A 27,140-nucleotide genomic window follows, 5' to 3' on the forward strand; every position below is an offset into this window, starting at 1 on the left:
GAAGCGAAGCAGTTGTCTCCTGCTTTTGTGGCTACAAAAAGACCCCCTCTCCCTCATAGCCCTACACACGGATGAAAAAAAAAACACCATTTCGACTGGGACAACACATCTATCCTGGGACAGGCTAAGCAAAGACATGCCAGAGTATTCCTAGAGGCCTGGCACTCCAACCACAACGCCATAAACAAGCACACAGATCTAGATACCATCTATCAACCCCTCAGAAAACGAACAGGAGATGACATCACCACAAACCCCAGGAACCCCATCCTGGAGAAAGATATAAATAGAAAGCAGGAGGCAACAGCTTTGCTTCACTTGGAGGTCGCCACTGATGATGTTACCTCGCCAGGTAATGAAACGTCTGGATATCAAACCTATAGCTCAGCGAGCAAACCTACTCCCTAAACCTCAACCTGAACTACAAACCTTCACAAACCTTGCGAAGATCAAAGTGTGTTTGAACCTGCTGAAGCAGGTGGTAACCAAATGCAAATGTTTTATTTGCAGGAGGAACTCCGGATTTACAAACCTTGTGGCTGACGGAAGGGTCAGAGGTTAAGAAATTACGTTACTGCACATTTCTCGCATGTTTTGGCTTACAGGATTTTGCTGAGGAGTTACTTCCTCTTAAGCCTTCCAGTGCTGCTGTTTGCTGCCTGCTGACCTATGTTACACTGCAGGTAGGGAGAAATGATTGTTCCCTTTGATCAAGCTCGCTTATTTGCAGTCTTAATGGTATAATGGATAGAATATGAGTTTCTACACACAAGTGTAAATCCTGCAACTCAATAGCTAAATAGAAGTCCGGTCTGCTTCTCAGATGGGGGAGAGTTAGATTAGGCAGGGAGGGAGAGGGAGTTTAGTAGGGGAGAGAGTGAAACTGGACATGGAGGAATAGAAACACTTCATCAGTCCAAGAAGGCACAAAACAGGAAAATAGCTCATGATTTGATAGTGGGAAAAACTCGTTCAGGAAATACCTATTGTGGTAAACTAAGATGATCACTCCCCCAGGAGCTTAACTATAAAAGTAGCAGTGTTAAGGTTCACTGATGCCACCAAGTAAGAAACAGTAAGTAATTTTAAAAGAGACAGGCTGCACCAGGGCCTTTCAGTATTTAAAGCTAAATTAAAAGGTTTAAACTGCACTGTGAGAACTCCACTCTTTAGATTGATGACATAGGTAGCAGTAGAAATCACATCACTTGAAAAATGCTGCAGAAGGATTGGAGGGAGCATTTGAAAAAAAATTTCAAAGAAGACAAGCAAAGTAAAACTTGGAAGGGGAAACCTTGGTTGAATTGAAATTATTGTAAATGTCTGAGAGATTGGAGAAGTATGTTACAGACTCTGATTTAGCATGAAAAGGGAGCTTGCTATATGATGAGAGGAGGGAATACATGAAAACATGAAGATTAATTTAGTGAAATGTCAATCAATTAAATGTAAACTGAGTCTCTCTAAATGATCTTGAGTCATGAATTGATAAACATAACAGAAGACGACTTGACTGAATGGGTTGGGGATGCCTTAAGAGGTTGTGCTTACCTAAACCTGTTGACATCAAGTGATTTGGACCAGGAAATGAAAGTCATGACACCCTAGGGAGGGAGTAACCACAGGACGATCAGATTCAGCATGATCTCCTAGTAGAGTGAAAACAACTCAGCATGGTGCTTATGACAGAAAGGAAAACTCACAGTCATACTTTTCATGTCCACCAATCATCTCAGAGTGGGTTATAGCAAACGGAAGTACTTCTAAAGTGTGATCACTTTTGTAATGCCAGAAGTGCAGCAGCCAATTTCGCCCACAGCAGTCGCTGACAAACAGTAAGGTGATAATGACTAGATTTTTTTTGGGATGTTGTTTGAGGGATAAATATGGAGCAGGCATAATGAGTCTGCTCTTCTTTGAAATAGGACATCTATTACACCCACCTGGAAGACAGAAGATGGAGCCTCAGTTTAATATCTTGTCTAAAAGTGGCTTCTCAGACATTGCAGTATGTCGTCAAAGCTGCACTATCTGCCTTGATCTTTGTACTCAAGTCTTGGAGTGGAATCAGAACTTAATGTTTAATTATGCTTCATGGACTGTTTCAGGTAAACACGATCAGTTGGGAGGACCTGGATGCATATTTATCTCAGGCTCTCATTGTCCGGGACAAGACAGCTGATCAGCTTGCTCAGAGAAAGGTATATGAATTACTTTATCCACCTATTTGACCTAATAGTCTATTAGGACTACAGTGACTTTATCATTTACTTGGTCTTGGTCATTTTCAATGCCTTTCAGTGACTGTGCCATTATCGAGCATATCATTTCTATGCCTACCTTTTAATATTCCAATAACAGAAGAAAACTTTGTTCCGTCAAAACTGCAGTCAAACATGACCCCTGTTTACAAATGGTTATCTGTGACAAAACAAGTAGTGCCATGTAACAAAGGAACTATATGAATGAGTTTTTGATGCTGATAGCATGCTCAGTTATTTAAAATGAATTAATGTTTGCCTTTTAAATATTTGGCACAAGTACTGCTAACACCTTCTAATCTTCCAATAACTGGGAATTTGCTTCAAGGATTCACTTCCTCTCATTGAATTTAAAGTAACACGCTCATCTGGCCTTCCAACCTTCATATATCTGGACCCTTACCACAGCTCACTGAGATAGACAGCATTTCTATATGCTATTGTCTCCAAACTCCATGTTGAAAAACATGGTATATAGTTGCTTACTAGCAATGGCATAGTACATGACTGATGACAGGTATTGACTAGTGAACAAATTGAGTTCAGATCAGTTGTACAAGCTTTTGCAAATAAAAACAATCCATTTAACCTGCTTTATTTCCATGACTACCTCCTTAACATGTTTCAATACAGTCCATCTTCAAAGCAATATTCAATGGTTACTTTGACTAGCCTTTGAAAGACTGTCTACACATTGGCAAAACTTTCACTAGAATGAGATAAAAAAATGAGAATTTAAATGGGTTAGCAAAGCAAAGGGATTTGAGCACAGAGTTCCGAGATCGCTAAAATAGGCAGTGGGTGGAGTAAAAGATCTTTTCAAAAAAGCACAAAGGAGTACTAGGGTTTATTGCTCGAAGGATAGAAATATAGGGATGTGATGCTAAGTTTCTATAGAACCTTGATTGGACCACACTTGGACTACAGTTTCTAGTTCCAATTGCTAGATTATACAAGCCCGGGAAAGGATTTATAATGACGATGTCAGAACAACAAGGTTTAAACTATCAGGAAAGGGGGAGAAATGGACAGGTTCCTTTGGTAGAGTAGACATAGAGAAAATATTTCTAATTGTGGGGTAGAACAAACAAGGAACCATCAATATAACATAGTAAGCAACATCAACGTATGAAAGAGGGAGATGGTGATGTAGTGAGAATGTCATTGGACTAGTTATTCGGAGGCTCGGCTAATGCTCTGGGACCATCAGTTCAAATCTTACCACAGCATCTGGCGGAATTTAAATGTAATTAGAAAGTCTTGTAATAAAACAGCTAGTCTTATGACAATGATTGTCAATTGTTGTAAACAAAAATTCTGGTTCACTACTATCCTTTTTTTAGGGAAGAAATCTGCTGTCCTTACCCAGTCTGAATCCAGATTCATAGCAATTTGGTTTTAAGACCATAAGACATAGGAGTGGAAGCAAGGCCATTTGGCCCATCGAGTCCACTCCGCCATTCAATCATAGTTGATGGGCGTTTCAACTCCACTTACCAGCATTCTCCCCATAGCCTTTAATTCCTTGTGACATCAAGAATTTATCAGTCTCTGCCTTGAAGGCATTTAGCGTCCCGTCCTCCACTGCACTCTGCGACAATGAATTTCACAGGCCCACCACTCTCTGGCTGAAGAAATGTCTCCGCATTTCTGTTCTGAATTAACCCCCTCTAATTCTAAGGCTGTGTCCACGGGTCCTAGTCTCCTCGCCTAACGGAAACAATTTCCTAGCGTCCACCCTTTCCAAGCCATGTATTACCTTGTAAGTTTCTATTAAATCTCCCCTTAATCTTCTAAACTCCAGTGAATTCAATCCCAGGATCCTCAGCCTTTCATCGTATGTTAGACCTACCATTCCAGGGATCATCCATGTGAATCTCCGCTGGACACGTTCCAGTGCCAGTATGTCCTTCCTGAGGTGTGGGGACCAAAACTGGACACAGTACTCCAAATGGGGCCTAACCAGAGCTTTATAAAGTCTCAGTAGCACAACAGTGCTTTTATATTCCAACCGTTTTCTTACACTTGTTCTCAGTTCAAGAGTATTTAAGGTTGGGAAATCCACATTGGCCTTGCCAGCACCAAGAAATTCAGTAAGGAATTCTGGCAGACGTTCTTCACACAGTGAGTGATGAGAATCTACAACTTACAGGAGGTAATGGTGGCAGATTTCAGGAGAAGCGAAATAAGCAGACAAGAGAGAAAGGAATCTGTTGATGATGGAGTTAAATAAGGACGACCTGAGTGGAACATGAGTGCATTGTGTGGGCCACGTGACCTATTTGTGTTTGTAGTCTCGCTTGAGGTTTCAGTACTGCAGTAGGATTCATTGCTCAGCACACATTTTCACCTCCACAAAAGGAGGGATGAAGGGCCAACACTGGAAGAGGTAACATTGGAATATACAGAGGAGGGCCTTTTTATAACTGACCAGAGGAGGATATTTGTTGTTACCAAATCTTTCCATGAACAGAAAACATGAGGTCTGGCCTACAGTCCCATTCCATTAGGTTGATTTAAAACCCAATGAAATTCATCAGCAAGCCATTCACTAAAAAAACATTTGTTTTACTCTCTCCTTCCAAAGATTCTTAAAATATACCTCTCCAACTGAACTTTTGGTCACTTGATTTAAAATCACTATATATAGTTCAGTGTCAAGATTTACTTGACAATAGCCTCATGAAAAGCTTAGTTTTAATACGTTAAAGGTACCATATAAACCCAAGTTCTTTCTGTAGGCTTGAGCAGTAAGTGCTTGTGCTGCACACAACAGGGCAACAAATAACATACCCTAACAAATACTTATTGTTCTGCACTTAGTGCTGCCTTCCTCCTATTATCTGTATATCTCCAGCCCGTAGTAACAAATTGCGGGAAGGATGTAATTCTTCTGGTCCCATCCCCTTGATCTAGGGACTTATGTAATTCTTTCTCTGTGATCATAAAGTGCAACTTTGTCAAACTAAAAATAAGAAGAGATTGGGAGGCCAGTGCATTTCTTGAAATGTTTGCACGGTGTTGGGTTTCTCTTTATGTATAGACTTGCACTGTTTTATGTTCACATTGTGGTAGATCTCACACCTCCGAATTGCAGTCACAGAGCAAGAATGCCACAAAGATCGTATCTAGCCACTGACCTGTGCTCCTGTGTTGTGTGCAGACTCATGTGGAGGATAAACGTCAGGGCTTTGGCATAAGGGCTGGGAAATGGGATTAATTGGGTAACTGTTTCAAAGAATCAGTACAGGCACGAGAAGACGGATGGGCACTTTCTGCTCTGAATGATTTGCAATTGTTGCACGACCCATCAGTTTGTGGGAGCTCACTGTAAATTTGGGACTACCCAACTTTGAGACAGCAAACAGTACACCAGGCTGACACAGAAATGCTGCAAAATGTATGGATACTTTGTGAATCAGTCACTGGGTCACAAGCAATCATTCAGCACGCTTTCTGAATACTTTTGTGGTTAGCAGTGTTTGAGTCAATATGCTGCGCTTCAGCTGCCATCGCTAATCATTAGGTAAAATGCTGTTACTGGAATTTTAAAAATGCGGGAGCTGCTTCACCCTGGATAAGCTATCTCCGACATCCACTGACCTTGCAAGAACCCAAAAAAACCTTGCTTTAAAACTGAATGGATCTGAATGTCACACACAGTGTTGACAAACCCTAGATGACCAAGATCCATCAATAACAGCATCTTGGTCTGCTGGCTGTTTGGGCAAATGAATGCAATGACAAACAGAATACTACAAAAATCTTACAACTTATTTCAATCTGACTCCATCCTGCACTTTAAAATTGTGATAATTTTTCTTGTATTGAGGCAGTAAAGAACAAAAAGTGGATTGGAAGGTGCAAAGTGGTTTAAGGTACAACTCTTAGATTTAGTTAATTATCCAGAACTTTCTGGGGTATAAACCAGAGCCTCATTATGAGGCCTGCAGTTAAGAGTGTGGTTTCTGCTGTAAGGCAGCTGAACTTTGACTCCTGACTTTCTTTTCTCATACTGTGTTACGGGGCAGTTGCTATAGCGCACACGACTCATTATAACACATACAATGCTTGCCTCCAGAGGACTGTTGCTGTTGGAGTGAAGACAGATGAACAGCGAACGCTGTGTGACCATTGTGCATACCAAATACGGCAGTGAAATAGTAGAATGTAGTTTTGAACCTGCTTGTGAAATATGCTTTAAGGTACCGACACTTAGTTCAGACTATGTAATGATTCAGTCTTGTTCAATTTGGATTCTCTGTTCTGGATTATTAAAATACATATAATTGGCTCATTTTAAAACTGAAAATGTTGAACTTCTTCCCCCAACCCCCACTTTAATTTAAAGAAAAGCCAGTCTTTTCATTAGTAAAATTTGCCCCTTGCAATCCCTCATTTGAACTGCGCACATTCCATCATGCTAGAGTGGGTAATTTATAATGAGAGTGTCCTGCAGTGCAGGGGAAATGCTTCTCATTAAAATATCTGACAGTGGCTAAACAGACCTGGATGCATTGGGACTGGTTATTGGCAGGACCTGTGAAAAATAACCTGATCCTCTTAGAAAAACCTCTGCAAACAATGATTAGACAATGCTTAAGTGGTCCAAGCGAGTGGTTAAAGAGACTCAGAAGGGCTGCGTGTGTTGCATGGGTGGGGCTAGCCATCAGTGAGACAAGAATCAGATTGCTCTTTGGAGCTGCCTGTGTCTGCAGCAGCAGCAGGTGTTGCCTGTAGAAGGGTGCAGTCTTGCAGTAATCTGGGGGAAGGGAAGGGGAGGGAAGTGACCCAGAACACCTGCCTGTCATCTGCCACTGGTCTGGGGCACCTGCCATTGGGGGTGGGGTGTGGAGAAAGAGGGTGGGGCATGACCATTGTTGCAGGTGGTCTGGAATGCAGCAACCACAGTGTTACATCTGCCGCAGGTCTGGTGCACCTGTCAGGGTGGGACATCTAGTCATTGTTTGTACTCTTGGCAAGTGTTGCATCTGCTTGGAGTTTGTGTGATTTCTAGCAATGGACAGACAGCTGGCTGCGGTTCAGGGGTGCTTGGAGCTCAGTCGGTCTCCATCCTACTGCTGATAATGAAAGAGTGTAAACGCAACTGCCAGCCCCTGGATTAGGACAACATAAACAGTCCTAGGGAATTAAATATAAGTAACGGTTGTAAGCAAGCGAAAGCTACATTTCCCAAATAGAAAATGAGGGTTTTTTTATCCTAATCACTATATTATCGCTGGGTATTGTTGCAACAATTCTGCACCAACCACCTATCAAAACAAACAGTGTATTAAAGCTGAAATTTGTGAGTAAAACAAAGTTAACTCCTTGTCAGGCTGAGCGGATAATTTACCATAAACTGCAAAGCCTCCTAAAGCAGCACAGGAAGAGTCCGTTGAACATGTCCCAGCTCTTTTGAAGGTCTGTCGAATTAGTCCCATTCCTGTAGACAAAACTTGTTGTTTTTACCATGATTCTGCAGAACTTTATTCCTTAAAATACTGTTCTTTTTTAAACATTACTGTGAAATCTGCTTCCACCTGTGGAAGCAGATTTTGGAACTCCCTATTTAGAACATAGAACAGTACAGCACAGAACAGGCCCTCAGCCCACGATGTTGTGCCGACCACTGATCATAAGGTAAACGTAATGTACGAACCCTCAAATTTCTGTGACCATATGCATGTCCAGCAGTCTCTTAAATATCCCCAATGACCTCGCTTCCACAACTGCTGCTGGCAACACATTCCATGCTCTCACAACTCTCTGTGTAAAGAACCCGCCTCTGACATCCCCTCTATACTTTCCGCCAAACAGATTAAAACTATGACCCCTCGTGTTTACAATTTCTGCCCTGGGAAAAAAATCTCTGGCTATCAACTTTAGCTATGCCTCTCATTATCTTGTACACCTCTGTCAGGTCCCCTCTCTTCCATCTTTTTTCCAATGAAATAAGTCAAAGCTCAGTCAACCTCTCTTCGTAAGATAAAACCTCCATTCCAGGCAGCATCCTGGTAAACCTCCTCTGAACCCTCTCCAAAGTATCCACATCTTTCCTATAATAGGGCGACCAGAACGGGACACAAGTGCGGTCTAACCAAAGTTTTATAGAGCTGCAACAAGCTCTCACGGCTCTTAAACTCAATCCGCCTGTTAATGAAAGCCAAAACACCATATGCTTTCTAACAACTCTGTCCACTTGGGTGGCAATTTTAAGGGATCTATGTATCTGCACACCAAGATCCCGCTGTTCCTCCACACTGCCAAGAATCCTGTCTTTAATCCTGTACTCAACTTTCAAGTTCGACCTTCCAAAATGCATCACTTCACATTTATCCAGGTTGACCTCCATCTGCCACACCTCAGCCCATCTCTGCATTCTGTCAATGTCACGCTGCAGCGTACAACAGTCCTCTATACTGTCAACAACATCTCCAACCTTTGTGTCGTGTGCAAACTTGCTAACCCATCCTTCAATCTCCTCACCCAAGTCATTAATAAAAATTACAAAGAGTAGAGGCCCAAGAACAGAGCCCTGTGGAACACCACTCACCACTGACTTCCAGGCAGAATACTTTCCTTCCACTGTCACTCGCTGTCTTCTGTCGACCAGCCAATTCTGTATCCAGACAGCTAAATTTCCCTGTATCCCATTCCTCCTGACCTTCTGAACGAGCCTACCATGGGGAACCTTATCAAATGCCTTGATGAAGTCCATATACACCACATCCACCGCTCGACCCTCATCAACTTGTCTAGTAACATCCTCAGAGAACTCAATAAGATTTGTGAGGCATGACCTGCCCCTCACAAAGCCTTACTGACTGTGGAACAGTCCATCTTCCGCAACTACACTGGCACCACCCCCCACCTTTTCCTCCGCTACATCGATGACTGTATCGGCGCTGCCTCGTGCTCCCACGAGGAGGTTGAACAGTTCATCAACTTTACTAACACCTTCCATCCCGACCTCAAATTCACCTGGACTGTCTCAGACTCCTCCCTCCCCTTCCTAGACCTTTCTATTTCTATCTCAGGCGACCGACTCAACACAGACATCTACTATAAACCGACTGACTCCCACAGCTATCTGGACTACACCTCCCTCCACCCTGCCCCCTGTAAAAACTCCATCCCATATTCCCAATTCCTTCGTCTCCGCCGCATCTGCTCCTAGGAGGACCAGTTCCAACATCGCACAGCCCAGATGGCCTCTTTCTTCAAGGACCGCAGATTCCCCCCAAACGTGATCGACGATGCCCTCCACCGCATCACCTCCACTTCCCACTCCTCTGCCCTTGAGCCCCGCTCCTCCAACCGCCACCAAGACAGAACCCCACTGGTTCTCACCTACCACCCCACCAACCTCCGTATACAACGTATCATCCGCCATCATTTCCGCCACCTCCAAACGGACCCCACCACCAGGGATATATTTCCCTCCCCTCCCCTATCAGCGTTCCGCAAAGACCACTCCCTTCGTGACTCCCTCGTCAGGTCCACACCCCCCACCAACCCAACCTCCACTCCCGGCACCTTCCCCTGCAACCGCAGGAAATGTAAAACTTGCGCCCACACCTGCTCTCTCACTTCCCTCCAAGGCCCCAAGGGATCCTTCCATATCCGCCACAAGTTCACCTGTACCTCCACACACATCATCTATTGCATCCGCTGCACCCGATGTGGCCTCCTCTACATTGGGGAGACGGGCCGCCTACTTGCGGAACGCTTCAGAGAACACCTCAGGGACGCCCGGACCAACCAACCCAACCACCCCATGGCTCAACACTTTAACTCTCCCTCCCACTCCACCGAGGACATGCAGGTCCTTGGACTCCTCCACCGGCAAAACATAACAACACGACGGTTGGAGGAAGAGCGCCTCATCTTCCGCCTGGGAACCCTCCAACCACAAGGAATGAACTCAGATTTCTCCAGTTTCCTTATTTCCCCTCCCCCTACCTTGTCTCAGTCGGTTCCCTCAACTCAGCACCGCCCTCCTAACCTGCAATCCTCTTCCTGACCTCTCCACCCCCACCCCACTCCGGCCTATCACCCTCACCTTGACCTCCTTCCACCTATCACATCTCCATCGCCCCTCCCCCAAGTCCCTCCTCCCTACCTTTTATCTTAGCCTGCCTGGCACCCTCTCCTCATTCCTGATGAAGGACTTATGCCCGAAACGTCGAATTTCCTATTCCTTGGATGCTGCCTGACCTGCTGTGCTTTAACCAGCAACACATGTTCAACTGTGATCTCCAGCATCTGCAGACCTCATTTTTTACCTGCATTTAATCAAGCCATGCTCTTCCAGATGGTCATAAATCCTATCCCTCAGAATCCTTTCTAACACCTTGCAGATGACAGATGTGAGACTGACTGGTCTGTAATTGCCGGGGATTTCCCTATTTCCTTTCTTGTCTCCCTCCAGTCCTCAGGTACGACTCCGGTGAAGAGCAAGGATGCAAAGATCTTCGCAAGCGGCGAACCAATCACATTTCTCACTTCCCAAAGCAGCCGAGGACAAATCTTGTCTGGCCCTGGCGACTTGTCAATCTTAATATTTGTCAAAATTTTCAGCACATCACCTTCCTGTATCTCTATCCGTTCCAGCGTGCTTACCTGCTCCTCAATGATCTCATTCACTACAAGGTCCTTTTCTTTAGTAAAGACAGAAGCAGAAAACTCATTTAGGGCTTCCCCTGCCTCCTCAGACTCTATACACAAGTTCCCTATGCTATCCCTGATCAGCCCTACTCTTTCTTTGATCATTCTCTTATTCCTCACATACGTGTAAAAAACATTTCTCCTTGTATTCTCTTTTGTTCTTTTGCCAGTTACCTTAAAACTGTCATTACCAGTCATCCTGCAAGTGGAAACATTTTCTCTCTGTCAGTTTTACCAAAGCCCCACATAAGTTTTGAAAGTCCCATTGCATTGCTATAATGCTGTAGAAAAGTTTATTTATTTTTATTCATTCAGAGTATGTGGGTGTTGCTGATGAGGCTAGCAGTTATTGCCTATCTCTAATTTATATGTTAACTTTATTGTTTACTCCAAATTTTGCCAACAACAGGCCTCTGCCAGGCTGTTCAGATAAACTCTTCAAGCTGCTGAATGCAGGACTGAAGATTACTGCCAGCAGATTTGACAGATCAAACACGTGACTCAGAGTCCTGCAACGTAAACGTAAACTGGGCTATTTACCACAAAACATTTATTGAGTGGTTTAAACCGGTTTTTGAAAGGCCTGGTCCAGCCCACGTGTACGTCTGTCTACCCTGGTATGCTAACAGTTGAGCTGGAAAGATCTGGCTTCAACCATCGCTTTGCGCCAAGATAACTTTTTCCAGATAGCGAGCTGTTGTTAAAGGTAATAATCCTCTCCAATCATTCAGGCGGTGTTTAAATTTTGTGCTCCGGCAGGGAGCCTCACCTCCAGGGAGCACATAACCGGAAATTCCAGTATTTTCAGATTCATGTTAATGATCATGCACAGTGTTTATCCAAATCTCTAATACACCCATCCTGGAGGTCAGTTTCCCTGCTCATAGCACAGAATCAAAGCATTGCCTTCCTGTTTCAGTATTTCAAATCTGGGGGGTTTGTGAATAAGCAGCTCTATTCTAATCAGCCCATTTGTGTTCACAATATTTTTAACACACTCAAAATCCATTCAGTTGCCCAGAATTAAATTCATTGGTCTGAGCAATGAAGGCAAGTATGTTAAATGCCTTGTTAACCACCCTGTCTTCCTTTGATGCAGATTTCAAAGAGTTATGTACCTAAACAAATTTGTTAGAATTTTTTGAAAATGTGATCAAGGGAAGTTCACTCGATGTAGTTCATATGAATTTTGCAAAACCTTTGACGAGGCCCCACACGGGAGACTGAGAAGATTAAAGCACATGGAATTGAGGGAAACTTGTCGAGATGGATCAGAATGTCAAGAAACATCAGAAGAGCAGGAGAGTCAACATTTCAGGCGGGGGGACCATTCATCAGGACTCTAATGAATGGACCTGCCCAAAATGTTGACCCTCCTGCTCTTCTGATACTTTTTGACCTGCTGTGCTTTTGCCAGCTCCACTTTTTATCGACTCTGACTTTCCAGCATCTGCACTTCTTACTATCTCAGAGATGCATCAGAAACTGACTTAATAGTAGGACACAAAGGGTAGAAGGCTGTTTGAGTAACTGGAGGCCAGTGTCCATGGTGTACCACAAGAATCAGTACTGGGACCGAAACTGTTTGTTATATACATAAATGATGTAGATGAAAATGTTGGGGCGGAGTGTTAACCAAATTTACAGATGACACCAAGATTGGTAAAGTGGTTAATAGTGAAGAAGATAGTTTTAGGTTACAGAAAGATATAGATGGGCTGGTCAGATGGGCAAACCAGTGGCAGATGATATTTAATCCTGATAATTGTGAGGTGGTGCAGTTTGGAAGAAGAAACAAGATGAGGGAGTATTTAGGAAAATGTGGATGGTCTGATTAGCCAGATGAGTTTGCAGATGACACGAAGATTGGTGCAGTTCCTGATAGTGCCGACAATTGTGAAAGGATACAACAAGATATAGATAGATTGGCGACTTAGGTACAGAAATGGCAGATTGAGTTTAATCCAGACAAATGCAAGGTGATGCATTTTGGAGGATCAAGTTTAGGTGTGAATTATACTGTAAATGGCAGAATTCTTAAGAATATTAACATACAGATGGATCTGGGTGTGCAGGTCCGCAGGTCCCTATAAGTGGCTAAACTTATAGGTGGCCAAGGTGATTAAGAAGACATATGGCATGTTTGCCATCATTGGCTGGGGCATGAAGTACAAGAGTTGGCAAACTATGTTGCAGCCACATAATACCCTTGTTAGGCTGCCTTTGGAATATTGCACACAGTTTTGGTCGCCACACTACAAAAAGGATATGGAAACTTTGGATAGAGTGCAGAGAAAGTTCACCAGGATGTTGCCTAGTCTTGAAGGTATTGGCTATGAGGAAAGGTTAAAAAGACTAGGATTGTTTTCACTGGAAAGACAGCGGTGAGAGGAGACTTGATAGAGGTCTACAAAATTATGAGAGGCATAGATAGGGTGGATAGTCAGAGGTTTTTCCCAGGGTTGAAGTTTCAATTACAAGAGGGGACAGGTTCAAAGTGGAGGGGGAAAAGTTTAAGGGAGATGTGCAAGAGAAGGTTTTCACGCAGAGTGTGGAATGCACTGCCGGAAGTGGTGGTGGAAGCAGGCATGTTGGCGACATTTAAGAGGCAACTGGATGGTTACATGAATAAGAATGGAAGAGAGGGATATGGACTGAATAAGGGCAGAAGGTTTTTTTTTGACTTTAGTTAGGACATGGTAATCGGTACAGGCTTGGAGGGCTGAAGGGCCTGTTCCTGTGCTGTGTTTCTCTTTTGGTGTTCTTTTTAATCAATAGCAGGACACTGGGTAGCCTCGAGGAATAGAGCTGACTAATAGCCCTTCCGTTAATCATAGAAGTCCTGTCTTTGTTTTACCAAAATGCAATATCTCACCTTTACCCAAATTAAACACCATCCGCCACTCCTCAGCCCACTAACACAATTGACTCAGATATCTTTGTAATCTTAGATAACCTTATTTCACTGTCCAGTGTACAGTACCACCAATTTTGGTATCATCCACACACGTACTTACCATGCCTCCTAAATTCTCAACTAAATCGTTTATATAAATGACGAGCAAAAGTGGACCGATCCCTGTGGAGCATTGCTGGTCACAGAACTCCAGTCTGAAAACAACATTCCACCACTGCCCTCCGTCTTCTGCTGTCAAGCCAATTTTATATCCAGTTGGCAAGCTCACCGTGAATCCCGAGTGATCTACCTTTACTAATTAGTCTACCGTGTAGAACCTTACCAAAACCTTTACTAAAGTCCATGCAAAAAACGTCTACAGTTCTGCCCTCATCGATCCTTTAGCTTACGTCCTTAAAAAATTCAGTCAAGTTTGTGAAACATGATTTTTCCCTCCCACAAAACCATGCTAACTATCCCTAATCAATCCTTGTCTTTCCAACTGCATGTAAATCCTATCTTTCAGAATCACCTCCAACAATCCATCCACCATTGATGTCAGGCTGATGTGTCTGAAGTTCCCAGGTTTCTCCTTATAGCCTTTCTTAAAAAAAGGCACAACGTTGGTCACCCTCCAGTCCTCTGGCTCCTCACCCACGGTTATAGATGACGCAAATATTTTTGCTAGGAGTCCCACAATTTCTTTCCTAACTTCCCACAACATCCTGGGATACAATTGATCAAATCCCAGAGATTTATTAACCTTTATGTTTTCTAACATTTCCTCTTCTGTAATGTGAACTGTTTTCGAAACATCACATTTATTTCCCTGAGTTCTCTAGCATCCATTTCTTTCTCCACAGTAAAAACTGACATAAAATATTCATTTAATATCTCTCCCATCTCCTCAGGTTCAACACATACACAATCTCATTGATCTTTATGGGGGTCTTTTCTCTCTCTAATTGCTCTTTTGCTCTTATTGTCCTTGTAAAATCTCTTTGGATTATCTTTAACTTTATTTGCCAAGGCTATCTTATATCCCTGCTTTGCCCTTCTGATTTCCCTCTTAAGAATGCCCCGACACTCTTTATATTCTTCAAGAGATTCATTTGATCCCAGTTGTCTATATCTAAAAACAAATCTTTCATATTCTTGACTAGAACTCTTTATTCATCCATTGTTCCCTACTTGTACCAGCCTTACCCTTCACTCTAACAGGGACATGCTGCCTCTGAACTCTCATTATCACACTTTTGAAAGCTTCCCACTTGTCAGTTGTCCTTTTACCTGAGAACAGTCTACTCCAATCTACTTTGAAAGTTCCTGTCTCGTATCATTAAAATTTGCCTTACTCCAATTAAGAACTTAAACTTTTATGGAAGGCTTATTCTTACACAAAACTATTTTAAAGCTAATAGAATTATGATCACTATTCCCAAAGTGTGCCCCTACTAACACTTCAGTCACTTGCCTTATTTCTCAAGCGAAAGTCAAGTTTTGCTCCTTCTCTAGTAAGCATATTTACATTTTGATAAAAAATATTCTTTAACACATTTAACAAATTTCTCTCCATCCAAGCCGTTAGCACTATGGCAATCCAAGTAAATGTTTGGAAAATTAACATCCCCTACTATTACAATCCTATTATTTTTACATGTATCTGAGAACTCTCTGCATATTTGGTCCTCAATTTTCCTCTAACTAGCGGGGGGGCCTATAATACAGCCCCATCAAGGCGATTATTATTGTTATTTCTTTGTTATTTCTAATTTCTATCTATATAGTTTCACTGGATGATTGATCAGAAATATCCTTCCTATTTATAGTAGTAATGTTTTTCTTAATCAAAAATGCCATTCCCCCTCCTCTCTTGCCTTCCTTTCTATTCTTCCTATAGCATTGAAAACCCAGAACATGGAGTGCCAGTCTGTTGGATGCTGCCTGAACTGCTGTGTTCTTCCAGCACCACTGATCCAGAATCTGGTTTCCAGCATCTGCAGTCATTGTTTTTACCCTGTCCTTCCCCCAGCCAAGTTTCTGTAATAGCTAAGACATCCCAGTCCCATGTTCACCTACATGCTCTTCAGTTCATCACTCTTCTCTGTAAGACCCCTTGCATTGAAATATATGAAGTTTAATTCTTCAGAGTTACCTTGTTCTCTGATTAACCAGCTCATGTCTGCTTTTCTAATTAAATTGCTCCTTACTGATTCTGAACCATCTTTATCTGTCTTTCTATTTTTACTGTCACTTAGACACCCCCACACCCCTGTCTACTAGTTTAAAGGCTCCTGAAATAGAACTAGCAAATCTTCTTGCCAGGATATTGGTCCCTTTCCAGTTCAGGTGAAATCCATCTTTTTTGAACAGGTCTTTTCTGCTTCAGAAGAGATCCCAATGATCAAAAAATCTGAATCTTTGCACATTGCACCATCTCTTTCACTACTGATTTATCTGCCCTTTCTTTTTATTCCTGATCTCATTAGAATGTGGCACTGGGAATAAACCAGAGATTACTACCTCTGAGGTTTTGCTTTTTAGCCTTCCACATAACCTCTTAGAGTCTTGGAATCATACATTAAGGAAGCAGACCCTTCGGTCCAACTCGTCAGCACCAACCAGACATCCCAGCCTGACCTAGTCCCATTTGCCAGCATTTGGCCCTTGTCCCTCTAAGCTCTTCTGAATCATATACCCATCCAGATGCCTTTTAAATATTGTAATTGTACCTGCATTCACCACTTCCTCTGGCAGCTCATTCCATACATGCACCACCCTGTGTTGCCGCTCAGGACCTTTTAAATCTTTCCCCTCTCACCTAGTTTTGGACTCCCCCTAGGAAAACGACCTTGGCTATTCACCATATCCATGCCTCGCCTGATTTTTCAAACCTCTCAATTATATGCACTCTGCAAAGCCTTAGCCCTTTTCCCAACTCTGTCATTCCTATCAATCTATACAACTATGTCCTCAATCCTGACAACAGGAAGGCAGCATACCATCCTAGATTCATGTTCACGGCCACAATGTCTCCTATCTGTGCCCTTGACTGATAACAATTATTCTTTTAAATATTGACAAACCCCACTTAACATAAGAATCATTCTCAGTGTCCAAGATCTGACTGCCACTTCTATTTTCCTCTGACAGACTGTCCCCTTCAGCAGTACCCAACACTTATGCCCCAACAAAATTCTCTAGTCCACATCATTAAGTGCCCGATTCTGTGGTTTTATTCCCAGATTACATGCTATTATTCCAGGGTAGCCATATAAAGTGTTGCAATTCCTAGTGCCAGACTCTGAAATAAAAGCTCCAAGTCATTCAGTATTAGTGGTGTGATATACTTGTCCAGCTCCTCCCACAATGCACAGAGTATCATTCTGTAACAAGAGGAGCCATCAAACCCTTCTCATTTTTTGTGTTTATAAAGTAACAAATACCTCACATCTCTTTCAAGGCAGGGATGCATCTGGAGGTCAGGAGCAGAAATAGTTTTTAGCTTTGCAGTTCTGCTTCATGATGTTGCTTGATCCGTCTCCCACTCCATCGGTACATGTTAAACTTCTGTAAAGCACTTCTAACAACTTATAACCATTTGTGTGGCATCCATTGTGTCAGGAGCATTTGTGAACACACTTAAAACTGAGGAGGAAATCTAGGTTGAGAATGGAAGCCTTAAGCCCTTCAAAGAAAATACAAATGATTTTTTTTATAAGAATGAAATCTGTGCGTAAAGGAATCCAGTGACCAGCATGTTAGACACTGGCTTCTGGGATTAGATGGTAAATTGAGAATGAGTTGAAATCTGACACGTGTACTTCACTGTGCTAACTGCTGTAAAGAAAAGTTAAGTGGAAGTTTAGTGTGTAACAATTCTATATTTAAAATTAGTAAAAGTTGTGATTAAATGTAGAAGACTACATTTATTCTTTAGTTTAGAAATTTTCAGCAAATTGCTCTCAAACTGCATGTATACATCCTGTTGATATGTAGTTAGTTAAAAATCACACAACAGGTTATAGTCCAACAGGTTTAATTGGAAGCACACTAGCTTTCGGAGCAACGCTCAGCTAGTGTGCTTCCAATTAAATCTTTTGGACTATAACCTGGTGTTGTGTGATTTTTAACTTTGTACACCCCAGTCCAACACCGCCATCTCCAAATCATGACTGTTGATATGTAGGTTGACTCCTTTAGTGAGTTTGTGTTGGACATATACTGGCTCCCTGCAGTTGGTGAAGGCACAATCCATTTTATCCATGAATTCCCACACATCAGGAAGCCCCAGGTTTTGATCCCTGGATCTATGTTGAATCAGCTAACTTTGTGGCACAGCATGAGGCAATGTCATTAGGCTCAGTGCACCCAGTTTAAGAAAAGCAATTTCTATCCAAAGATGCCTTTTCCCAGAAGTATCCAGTGGAAAATGCAGACAAATGAACAGGTGATGAGATTTTGGGCTAAGCCATGAAGCTCCACTTTGGCGAATAGCTGGCCAGAGTGCCATCTCTTGTCTGGATCAATGGATGAAGAATGAATGATGCCTTGAGGGGGAGAGAAAATTGAAAATAAAAGCAAACTTAAAAACTAAGCTTGGGACACTAAGCTTGGGACATAGCAACTAACTATGCATGTAGTTAGTTATTTGACTTGAGTTTTGTCGACATCATGCTGATTATAAAGCACAGATTTTTTGCACTGAATTTTCCCATACCTATCTGCATCCCATACTGTAAAGGTCAATGAGGAGCTTAATTGAAATACAGTGCACGCTTGGAAACTGGCAGTGGGATTTGTAGCAAATTTGCTGGGACACTGGTATTATCTTAACTGCTGTCAGTTGAGTTCACAAAGCCCTACTGTCTGTTATCTATAACCCAGCAGACGGAATCCCTTCATCTTAATGTAATGTTAGATGCCTTGCATTCGGACTATTGTCTTTAGTCTTCTGCAGATCAGCCGCTTTCTCTGCCCATTTGCGGGAACTGCTCAGTTCACCAAGACTCTGGCTTTCTTCTTTTGTTCCCTTTTTTCTCTCTCGGCTGCACTCACTTTCTCGGTTGGAAGAGAAGAACAGACTCAGGTTGTGAACATCACTGGAGCCATGTAGAAATCCTGGGCATGGGATTTGGCCACAGGTTTCTCCAAAAAACTAATTTCTCAGACACGTTGATTTGCAGTATGCACCTACGAATCTTTGAGCTGATTTTTTAAAAAGTCCCTTGTCTGTCCTGATGAATGAATGCACACTCTCCTCGTTTATTTACCAACCATAGTAATGATAAGTTAATCCTTCCATTTACCTCAAGTGAGAACAACTGCTGCATGCCCTTTTATTTCTTTGGCCTTTCGTTGCTTCAATTTTCAAAATATAATTACCCCACAAAAAGCCCTGAGGTAGGATTGTTCAAAGTGAAGCGGTAATTCTGCGTGCAGATTGCATTAAGTATTCATAGATTCAAATTGTGGGAATTTATATGCCTGTGTGGCTTCTGTCTTTACTATGCTATTGGGGTTAACGAGGAGGAAAAGACTTGCATTTGCATAGTGCCTTTCAAGACCTCAAAATGCCTAGAAGCACTTAATAGGGAAATAAATATTTTGAAGTGTAGTCACTGTGATGATATAGGAAACACGGCAGTCAGTTTCCACATGGCTATTTGGTAATGACCACAAATTCAGCCTTGGTGATTTTGATTGAACAATCAGTGTTGCCCAAGGACATGGGGTATGTTTCCCTGATTCCTCTTCTTCAAGCGAGTGCCAAGACATTTCATATTGACCTGAGAGGGCAGGTGAGCAAGTTGATTTAATGTTCCTTCAATAGATGGCACTTTTGGTGCAGCAGCCTCTCAGTGCATATGGTTTCTGGAGGAAAGCATGACATCCAGTTCAGAGCTGATTGAGAAAGCTACCTACTGAGCCACATTGAACCCTGCTATGTCAAATATAGGCCAGACTGGGGAAGGCTTGATTGATACTCTCCACACTGAAATCGTAGGAATCACCAGTGGGACATAAAGTATTGTTGCAAGGTTTTTTGCCTGCATGTGATTCATGGTCACTGTACCCAATCTACCCAAAACCCAGCATCTTAGGAGAGAAGGGGAGGAAAAACACATTTGCACCATCGAGCTGTGCTCAGCATGTTATGTTTCTAAGCTATTAATCCAAGGCGAAGAGCTAGTGGTCCTTGATGCAGGACTAGTAATTCAGGGAGAAGGGCTGGTAAAGTCACCTTACTGGACCACAAGCCTACTCCCTCATGAGAGAGAGACAATTGGTGCTGGTTAAACCTGATGGTCACTACATCTCAGGCGAGGGGACGGGTTGAGAAGAAGATCCCTTCATGGTAACTTCAGCTGGGGCGGGAATTAAACCCATGCTATTGACATCATTCTGCTTCTTACACCAGTCATCCAACTGACTAGCTAAACTGACCCTGTTATGGCTGGTGATATTGGGAGCAGGGATTGTAATTGAAGGAACAGTGATTGTAATCATGGGAGTAGGGCTAGTACTCTGAAGAGCAGGACTAGTAATCCAGGGAGCAGAGTAGTAATCTGGGGAGCGAAGTTAGTAATCCAGGGACAAGATTAGAGTGGTGCTGGAAAAGCACAGCAGGTCAGGCAGCATCCGAGGAGCAGGAAAGTCAATGTTTCAGGCAAAAGCCCTTCATCAGGATGAAGGACTTTTGCCCAAAACGTAGATTTTTCCTGTTCCTTGGATGCTGCCTGACCTGCTGTGCTTTTCCAGCACCACTCTAATCTTGACTCTAATCTCCAGCATCTGCAGTATCTAGTAAACCAGGGAGCAGAATAATAATCTGGAGTGCGAGTCTAGTAATCCAGGGAGCAGAGTAGTAATCTAGGGAGCAGGACTAGTAATCCAGGGAGTGGAGTAGTAATCCAGGGAGCGGAGTAGTAATCTAGGGAGCAGGACTAGTAATCCAGGGGTGTGAGTTCAAATCCCATGGTATTTTGAATTGGAAATAATTTGAAAGAAAAATATTGGAAGGTGAAACTGATATCACTTAAAATAGCCTTGAAAATATCCAATTGTCATAAAAATGCACGTTCTTTGAGGTATTATATCTTTCATCCTTACCTTGTCAAACTCGCCTCTGATGTAACCAGTGATAACAGCTTCTCAGGTCTACTAGAAATGCATATTAGATTCCTGACTTGTCAGATATAACTGTAAATCAAAAGTTTATTAATAAAATTAATTATATTTGCTTCTAACTGGAGAAGGCAGGAGTGTGGTGCTGGAAAAGTACAGCCGGTCAGGCAGCACCTGAGGAGCAGGAGAATTGATTTTCGGGCATAAGCCCTTCATCAGGAATGAGGCTTGTGGGCCGGGGAATGAGAGATAAATGGGAGGAGGGTAGGCCTGAGGGAAGGTAGCTGAGAACGCAATAGATAGATGAAGGTCGGGGAGAAGGTGATAGGCTGGAGAGGAGGGTGGAGTAGATAGATGGGAAAGACGATGGACAGGTCAAGAGGGCGGTACTGAGTTGGAGGCATGGGACTGGGATAATGTGGGCGGAGGGGAAATGAGGAAAGTGGTGAAATCCACATTAATCCTGTGTGGTTGCACGGTCCCAAGGCGGAAGATGAAGTGTTCTTCCTCCAGTCTTCGGGTGGTTAGGGTTTGACGATATGTTCACCAAATGACTCTGATCCCAGCATCTGCAGTCCTTACTTTCTCCATTTAACTGAAGAATCCATAATTCCTAATGCTTACTCAGTCAAGTTAAGCAAATGACTGAGATCTGTGTCTGCATCAAGCATTTCTGTTTAGCCAGTAGTATGTACAGTTATCCCATAATTCTGTTTTTTTCAAAACCAACTAAAAAGACTGTTCATCTTGTCCTGTTGTGTTAAGTAGCAATTATAGGTGTAAACACCAGACTCCATAACCGTACTTGAATCAGCAATGGATGTAAAACACTGCAACATGTGAAGCTTAGTCTTTGACTTTATCTCACCTAGAGACTAAATGTGTTTGCAAATTGTTTTGTGCACCTTTCTGGCTGTGCAGCTCAAACCTACTTTAACCGTTCAGTTCATGTAGATGCTACCAGATGGACTCCTTGCTGACAGCCTGTGTTTCGCACAGCAAGTCCAGCAAGTGAATTATTTGCTGTCATTGTCTGGTCATTAATCTTTGACTTTCTTTTTCAGGTATCCTGTGTTGACTCTCGGGCTGTGCACCTGGCCTTCCTCTTTGTTCGAGGCCTGTCCATACTTGTCTCAGCTAATAGTGCTTGTGGCTTTCCATTTCAAATGGGCGACCTGATGCCGTGGGAGGTGTTTGACGGAAAACTTTTCCACACAAAGTACCTGCAGTCGCACAGTGGATATAAAGCAGAGGACCTTCTAGAAAGGAATGTGGGTATACAGATGGGCTGTGTATGCTTGAGGTGATTCACAACTAATGATGGTGGTTTACAGTAGGTTGTTTTCCAAAGCAAATACCATCTGGTAATGCACATGCAAACCCAGTTATTACTAAGAAGGTGAACTTAATGATTAATCTTGATGGTACAAATAAGGCCAGCTTCTATCCACATATGCCAGGAAATCGATGTTTTACTCGTATACATCAAATGTAAAGTTGTTGGATAGGAATTGAGGAGCATGTTCACTTCACTTGTGAACACACTGTCTTCTTTTTGTTCCAAAAATCCTATCAGTGGTCAGTATAACTAATAACAAGAGTTTTCACTGCAGTGTGCCATCTTACCCTCATTAGCTGAAGACACTACAAGCAGATTCCAAAAATGCCCCCTCACCAAAGCATTCATTTTTCTTGTAGCAGTTCCAACAGTATTGACCATTAAGCTATTTGATCATCACTTCCTGTCAGCTGACATCCATGTTGTTACTGGATCGCAGCCAGAAGACTTTTCCTCTAGACTTTGGTTAGGTTGGGGGATGGGGGGGTGTTGTATGTGTGGGGGGGTGAATGTGTGGGGATGTACGTTAGATATTATACTTCTTCCTGATAGTTAACTCACAAGTGACTAGCCTCCATTCATTGCAATACTTCATCAGCTATTGACCTTGCTGTGTCACACATATACTTTTATCTTAATTGACCATATGCATTCTCGCCCTGGTCTTTGTCCCTGTTCTCCTTTACCTAATCTCGCTCCCTTGAGTGCTAGGGACACAGACTTGAACAGTTGTGAATTAATTTGTTTTGTTGATCATTACCAGAATCACATAGAGTGAAAGCAGGTTTATGTAACCTCTGCTAGAGGAAACCCTAACTTCATTTAAGGTCATTTTAAACTCTCACCTTTGTCTCTTCCAGCCTCATCTCCACGGTGCTCATGGAAATATTTATCAGCAAAATTGAAATTATTAGCTGCTTATACCATTCTCTCCCTTTCCCTGGCCTTGAAGCTGCATTTTCCTTCACGTTCTCTCCTCTGTCCGTTTATTTCCATTCTGAGTTCAGCCTGCCCCTGAGATCCACCTGTTTCTTTCTTGTTCCTGATATCCAGCGAACTGAACTGTACTTCCTGATTATTTCCTTCCTCTTTCAACTCTGCTTGCATCATCCTTTTTTTTCCTAAAAGTATCCTTGATCTCTTAGGTCCTTGCAAACTATTGATTTATCTTTAATTTCAATTTCTTCACCAAAGTCTTTGAATATTTTATTGCCACTTTATCAACCATAATTTTGATTTTTGTCAGGTATGCCTTCAGCTGCCAAACCTCAATCTTGGCTCACCTATGCATGAGCTCCCTCTAATTAGATTGCTGCCATGCCACAGTACTGAAACAGCCCTGACCAAAGACTCAAATCACATCCATGCCACTTATCCAATGGCATTCATCTAAGTTGAGGTTGTTGTATCTTATCCAGTCATAGCCAGCGAATCAGTCTCAACGTCTTCTCTTCTCATTCTCATACCGTTAAGTTCTGTGTTGTCCAAGCATCAATCCTTGGTCGCCTCCTATTTCTCACCTACAGGCAACAACATCTGAAAGTGCAGTGTATTATTGGGCATGTATATGACAATAACTATCTCTACCTCGCCACCATCTTCACTGAATCTTCCACCCATTTGTTCAATTTCTGTGGAGGGTGACCTGATACTTTCTTCAACCTGGTAATAGGAAGAGTTAAAGCAGTCCCTGTATCAACTTTCCTTGTCACTGACTCCATCCTTCTCCTTGGTCTCTCAGACCTAAGCGTTTCTTCAGTTTTGGTCTTCTGAGCATCTCTGATTTTCATAACTTTGATTGTTTGCAGCACCTAGGAGATAGTGAGGACTGCAGACACTGGACGAGTCAGAGTCAATGACGTGTGGCACTGGCAAAAAGCACAGCAGGTCAGGCAGTATCTGAGGAGCAAGCGAGTTAACATTTCAGGGCTTAACCCTTGTTTAGGAGTACGCCCAAAACGTCAACTCTCTTGCTTCTCAGATGCTGCCTGACCTCCTGTGCTTTTCCCAGCGCCGCACTTTATCAACCATAATTTTGATTTTTGTCAGGCATGCCTTCAGCTGCCAAACCTCAGAATTCCGTTTTGAAATCATCGCAGGGAGGCAATGGCCGAATGGTATTATTGTTGGTCTGTTAATCCAGAAACCCAGTCATGTCCTGGGGATCCAGGTTCAGATCTTGCCATGACAGATGGTAGAATTTGAATCCAATTTTTTTTTAAGTCTGGAATTAAGAGTCTAATGATGATCTATTGTCAATTGTCAGAAAAGCCCACCTGGTTTATTAATGTATTTTAGGGAATGGAACTGCCATCCTTATCTGGTCTGGCCTACATGTGACTCCAGACCTTTAACTGATTCTTAACTGCTGTAGGGCAATTAGGAGTGGGCAATAAATGCTGCCTAGCCAACGATGCCCTCATCCCGTGAATGAAAATGAATGAAAAAGCCTCTCCACCTCTCTATCTCTACCTCTCTCTCTCACTCCCCCCGCTTAAACAATCTTTAAAATCTACCTCTTTGACCATCCCTCTGATGTGCTTTGGAATTAAATTTTGTTTGATTGTGTTCCTGTGAAGTCCCATGTGACAGTTTATTGCATTGAAGATATTAGATGGAGGTCTAGTGATACAGCGGTAGATTAGATTAGATTACTTACAGTGTGGAAACAGGCCCTTCGGCCCAACAAGTCCACACCGACCCGCCGAAGCGCAACCCACCCATACCCCTTCACCTAACACTATGGGCAATTTAGCATGGCCAATTCACTTGACCTGCACATCTTTGGACTGTGGGAGGAAACCAGAGCACCCGGAGGAAACCCATGGAGACATGGGGAGAACGTGCAAACTCCACACAGTCAGTCACCTGAGGCAGGAATTGAACCTGGGTCTCTGGCGCTGTGAGGAAGCAGTGCTAACCACTGAGCCATCGTGTCGCCCGAGTTCCTACTTCTTGGCCAGAAGCTATAGTTAAAGTTCCATTTCAACACTTGTTGGCCATGAAATGTGTATTCGTAATGTAGCCAAACAAGTTGATTGTAAGTATGTAAATCCTTCCAATGTGGCTGAGAGCTTGCTGGTCAGCTGTCCTGCAGAAGTCAATGTCAAACCACTGCAGTCCCTTGGCCATTAGCATGGCCCAATCCGATGCAATTGCATGACCCAGCACTTGGAAATGTGGAGGAAAAATAGTCAGATAGAGTGGTGCTATACATTGCAAGTTTTTGTTCCAGTAATGGATCCCACAAAATGTCTGAAGTCATGGGATATGTTTTTTGTCAGATTGCTGATCATTTTTGTTCTCTTTTGTAGGATATTCTGCTGCAGGAATTCCAGGAGCTGAAGTCCCTCATTAACAGTATTTGTGTGAAAAAGAACAGGGACATTCAGAGCCGGCCCCGGCTGCACACAACAGGTCAGTGGCCAGGGCTGCATTCACTAATCATCGTTCAATACCTTTTCTGAATTGTAGACACCGCGGAAATGGGATGAAATATTTGATTAAAAATGGCCTTTGACAGTGTCCATAAGTGAGAAAGAGGAAACATCAGCAGAAAAAGGGAGACTTCTTGGAAAATTGTCCATTTCTCTTTGTTCTGAACTGTGTGAGAGAGACAGTCCAGTAAAACTCACTCATTGTTTATAATATTTGCTTTCGACCAATCTGTTGATTAAAATGGATCTGTCATGTGTTCTGTATTGATAGAACATTGGGAAAGGCCTAGTGCCTACGGTGGAGGAGGTCGATATCACATGGCACAGCAGGAACAGCAGCTGCCTGCGTATTGTCCATACCGTGCCTATCGCCCAGATTATCAGGCAAGGCAGCCGCAGCCTCCAACACAAATAGGTATGCCTAAAAGTCACTTCTATCACCATTATCTGTTATGTTTTAATGCTTAATTTAGAAGTAACCCCAAAAATATCTACTGACATTCTCAGTGGTCAAGGTCATGGGTACAACATAAGAATTAATTATCTTCCTAATGGAGAATAAGGTATTGGTTTACTATTCTATATGCATTGTCACTATGTTCCCACATCTGACCTTGGTTACTGTTGAATTACGTAATCCGTAGATGTCTAGGACTTCCTGCAGCTGACCTCAGTGTCACCAAGACAGGGAGAAAAGTGAAACCATCTAGGATACCTGTTCTCACTTGTGTAGCAATCTATGCTACAAAGAGCATTGGATTTAATGGTTATGCCCACCTTAGAGATTATGCTCTTGCTGTCTCTTTTTATCTTTCGAGATGAAAATGAACATGTTCATCACCTGGGGAAAACGGCAGAATTCTGGCAGGTCTGTAGGTGACTGAGGTGGAACTGCGGTCAGAATGTTCTGCTGCAAATACGACAGGATACCCACACTCCACAGAGCTTTGGATGAGCTGCTGGCTCAGAATTTCCCCTGCTTGTGTTTTTCTCTGTCTCTGATATGGGTTTGCGTTCGAAGGCGGTCGCACTATTTTTATTTGCCTATGTCCGGTACAACAATCCTGACAGAGCTTCTCCCAGGAATAGAACTCTTTATTAGAACTCATTTGTGCCTCCTTTGACTGTCATGAGGGTTTGCCCAAAACTCAATGTCTCTGTAGAAGAATCACTTTACTTTGTGAGTGTCAGGCACATTAGCTACATGATCCAGCTCAGTGTGGCTGTCCCCTTTCCATGTGGATGCTTGGCATGCCAGCCCAGCAGAGTACCTCATTCTCTGATATTTTGTTCTGCCATCTAAGCTTCAGAAGCTTCTAAAGACAACTCAGATGGAAGTGGTTGAGGGTCTTGGTAAGATCATGGTACCGAGTCCAATTCATGGAGTCCAATATAGACTTTCAGTTTGA

At 42.8% G+C, this 27,140-nt stretch overlaps 1 protein-coding gene across 1 annotated transcript in view; it reads left to right on the forward strand.

Moving 5' to 3' along the window:
* The window catches only part of fam120b (family with sequence similarity 120 member B), an 85,944-nt gene that overhangs the window by 40,442 nt on the left and 18,362 nt on the right, over positions 1-27,140 (forward strand). The window contains exons 5-9 of the mRNA XM_060830798.1: positions 511-683; positions 2,109-2,201; positions 22,020-22,226; positions 25,609-25,711; positions 26,003-26,146. Of these exons, the coding sequence (XP_060686781.1) occupies positions 511-683; positions 2,109-2,201; positions 22,020-22,226; positions 25,609-25,711; positions 26,003-26,146 (720 nt within the window). The remainder of the gene's footprint in view (positions 1-510; positions 684-2,108; positions 2,202-22,019; positions 22,227-25,608; positions 25,712-26,002; positions 26,147-27,140) is intronic.

This window comes from Hemiscyllium ocellatum, chromosome 10 (genome assembly GCF_020745735.1).
Source record: "Hemiscyllium ocellatum isolate sHemOce1 chromosome 10, sHemOce1.pat.X.cur, whole genome shotgun sequence".
NCBI classification, from domain to species: domain Eukaryota; kingdom Metazoa; phylum Chordata; class Chondrichthyes; order Orectolobiformes; family Hemiscylliidae; genus Hemiscyllium; species Hemiscyllium ocellatum.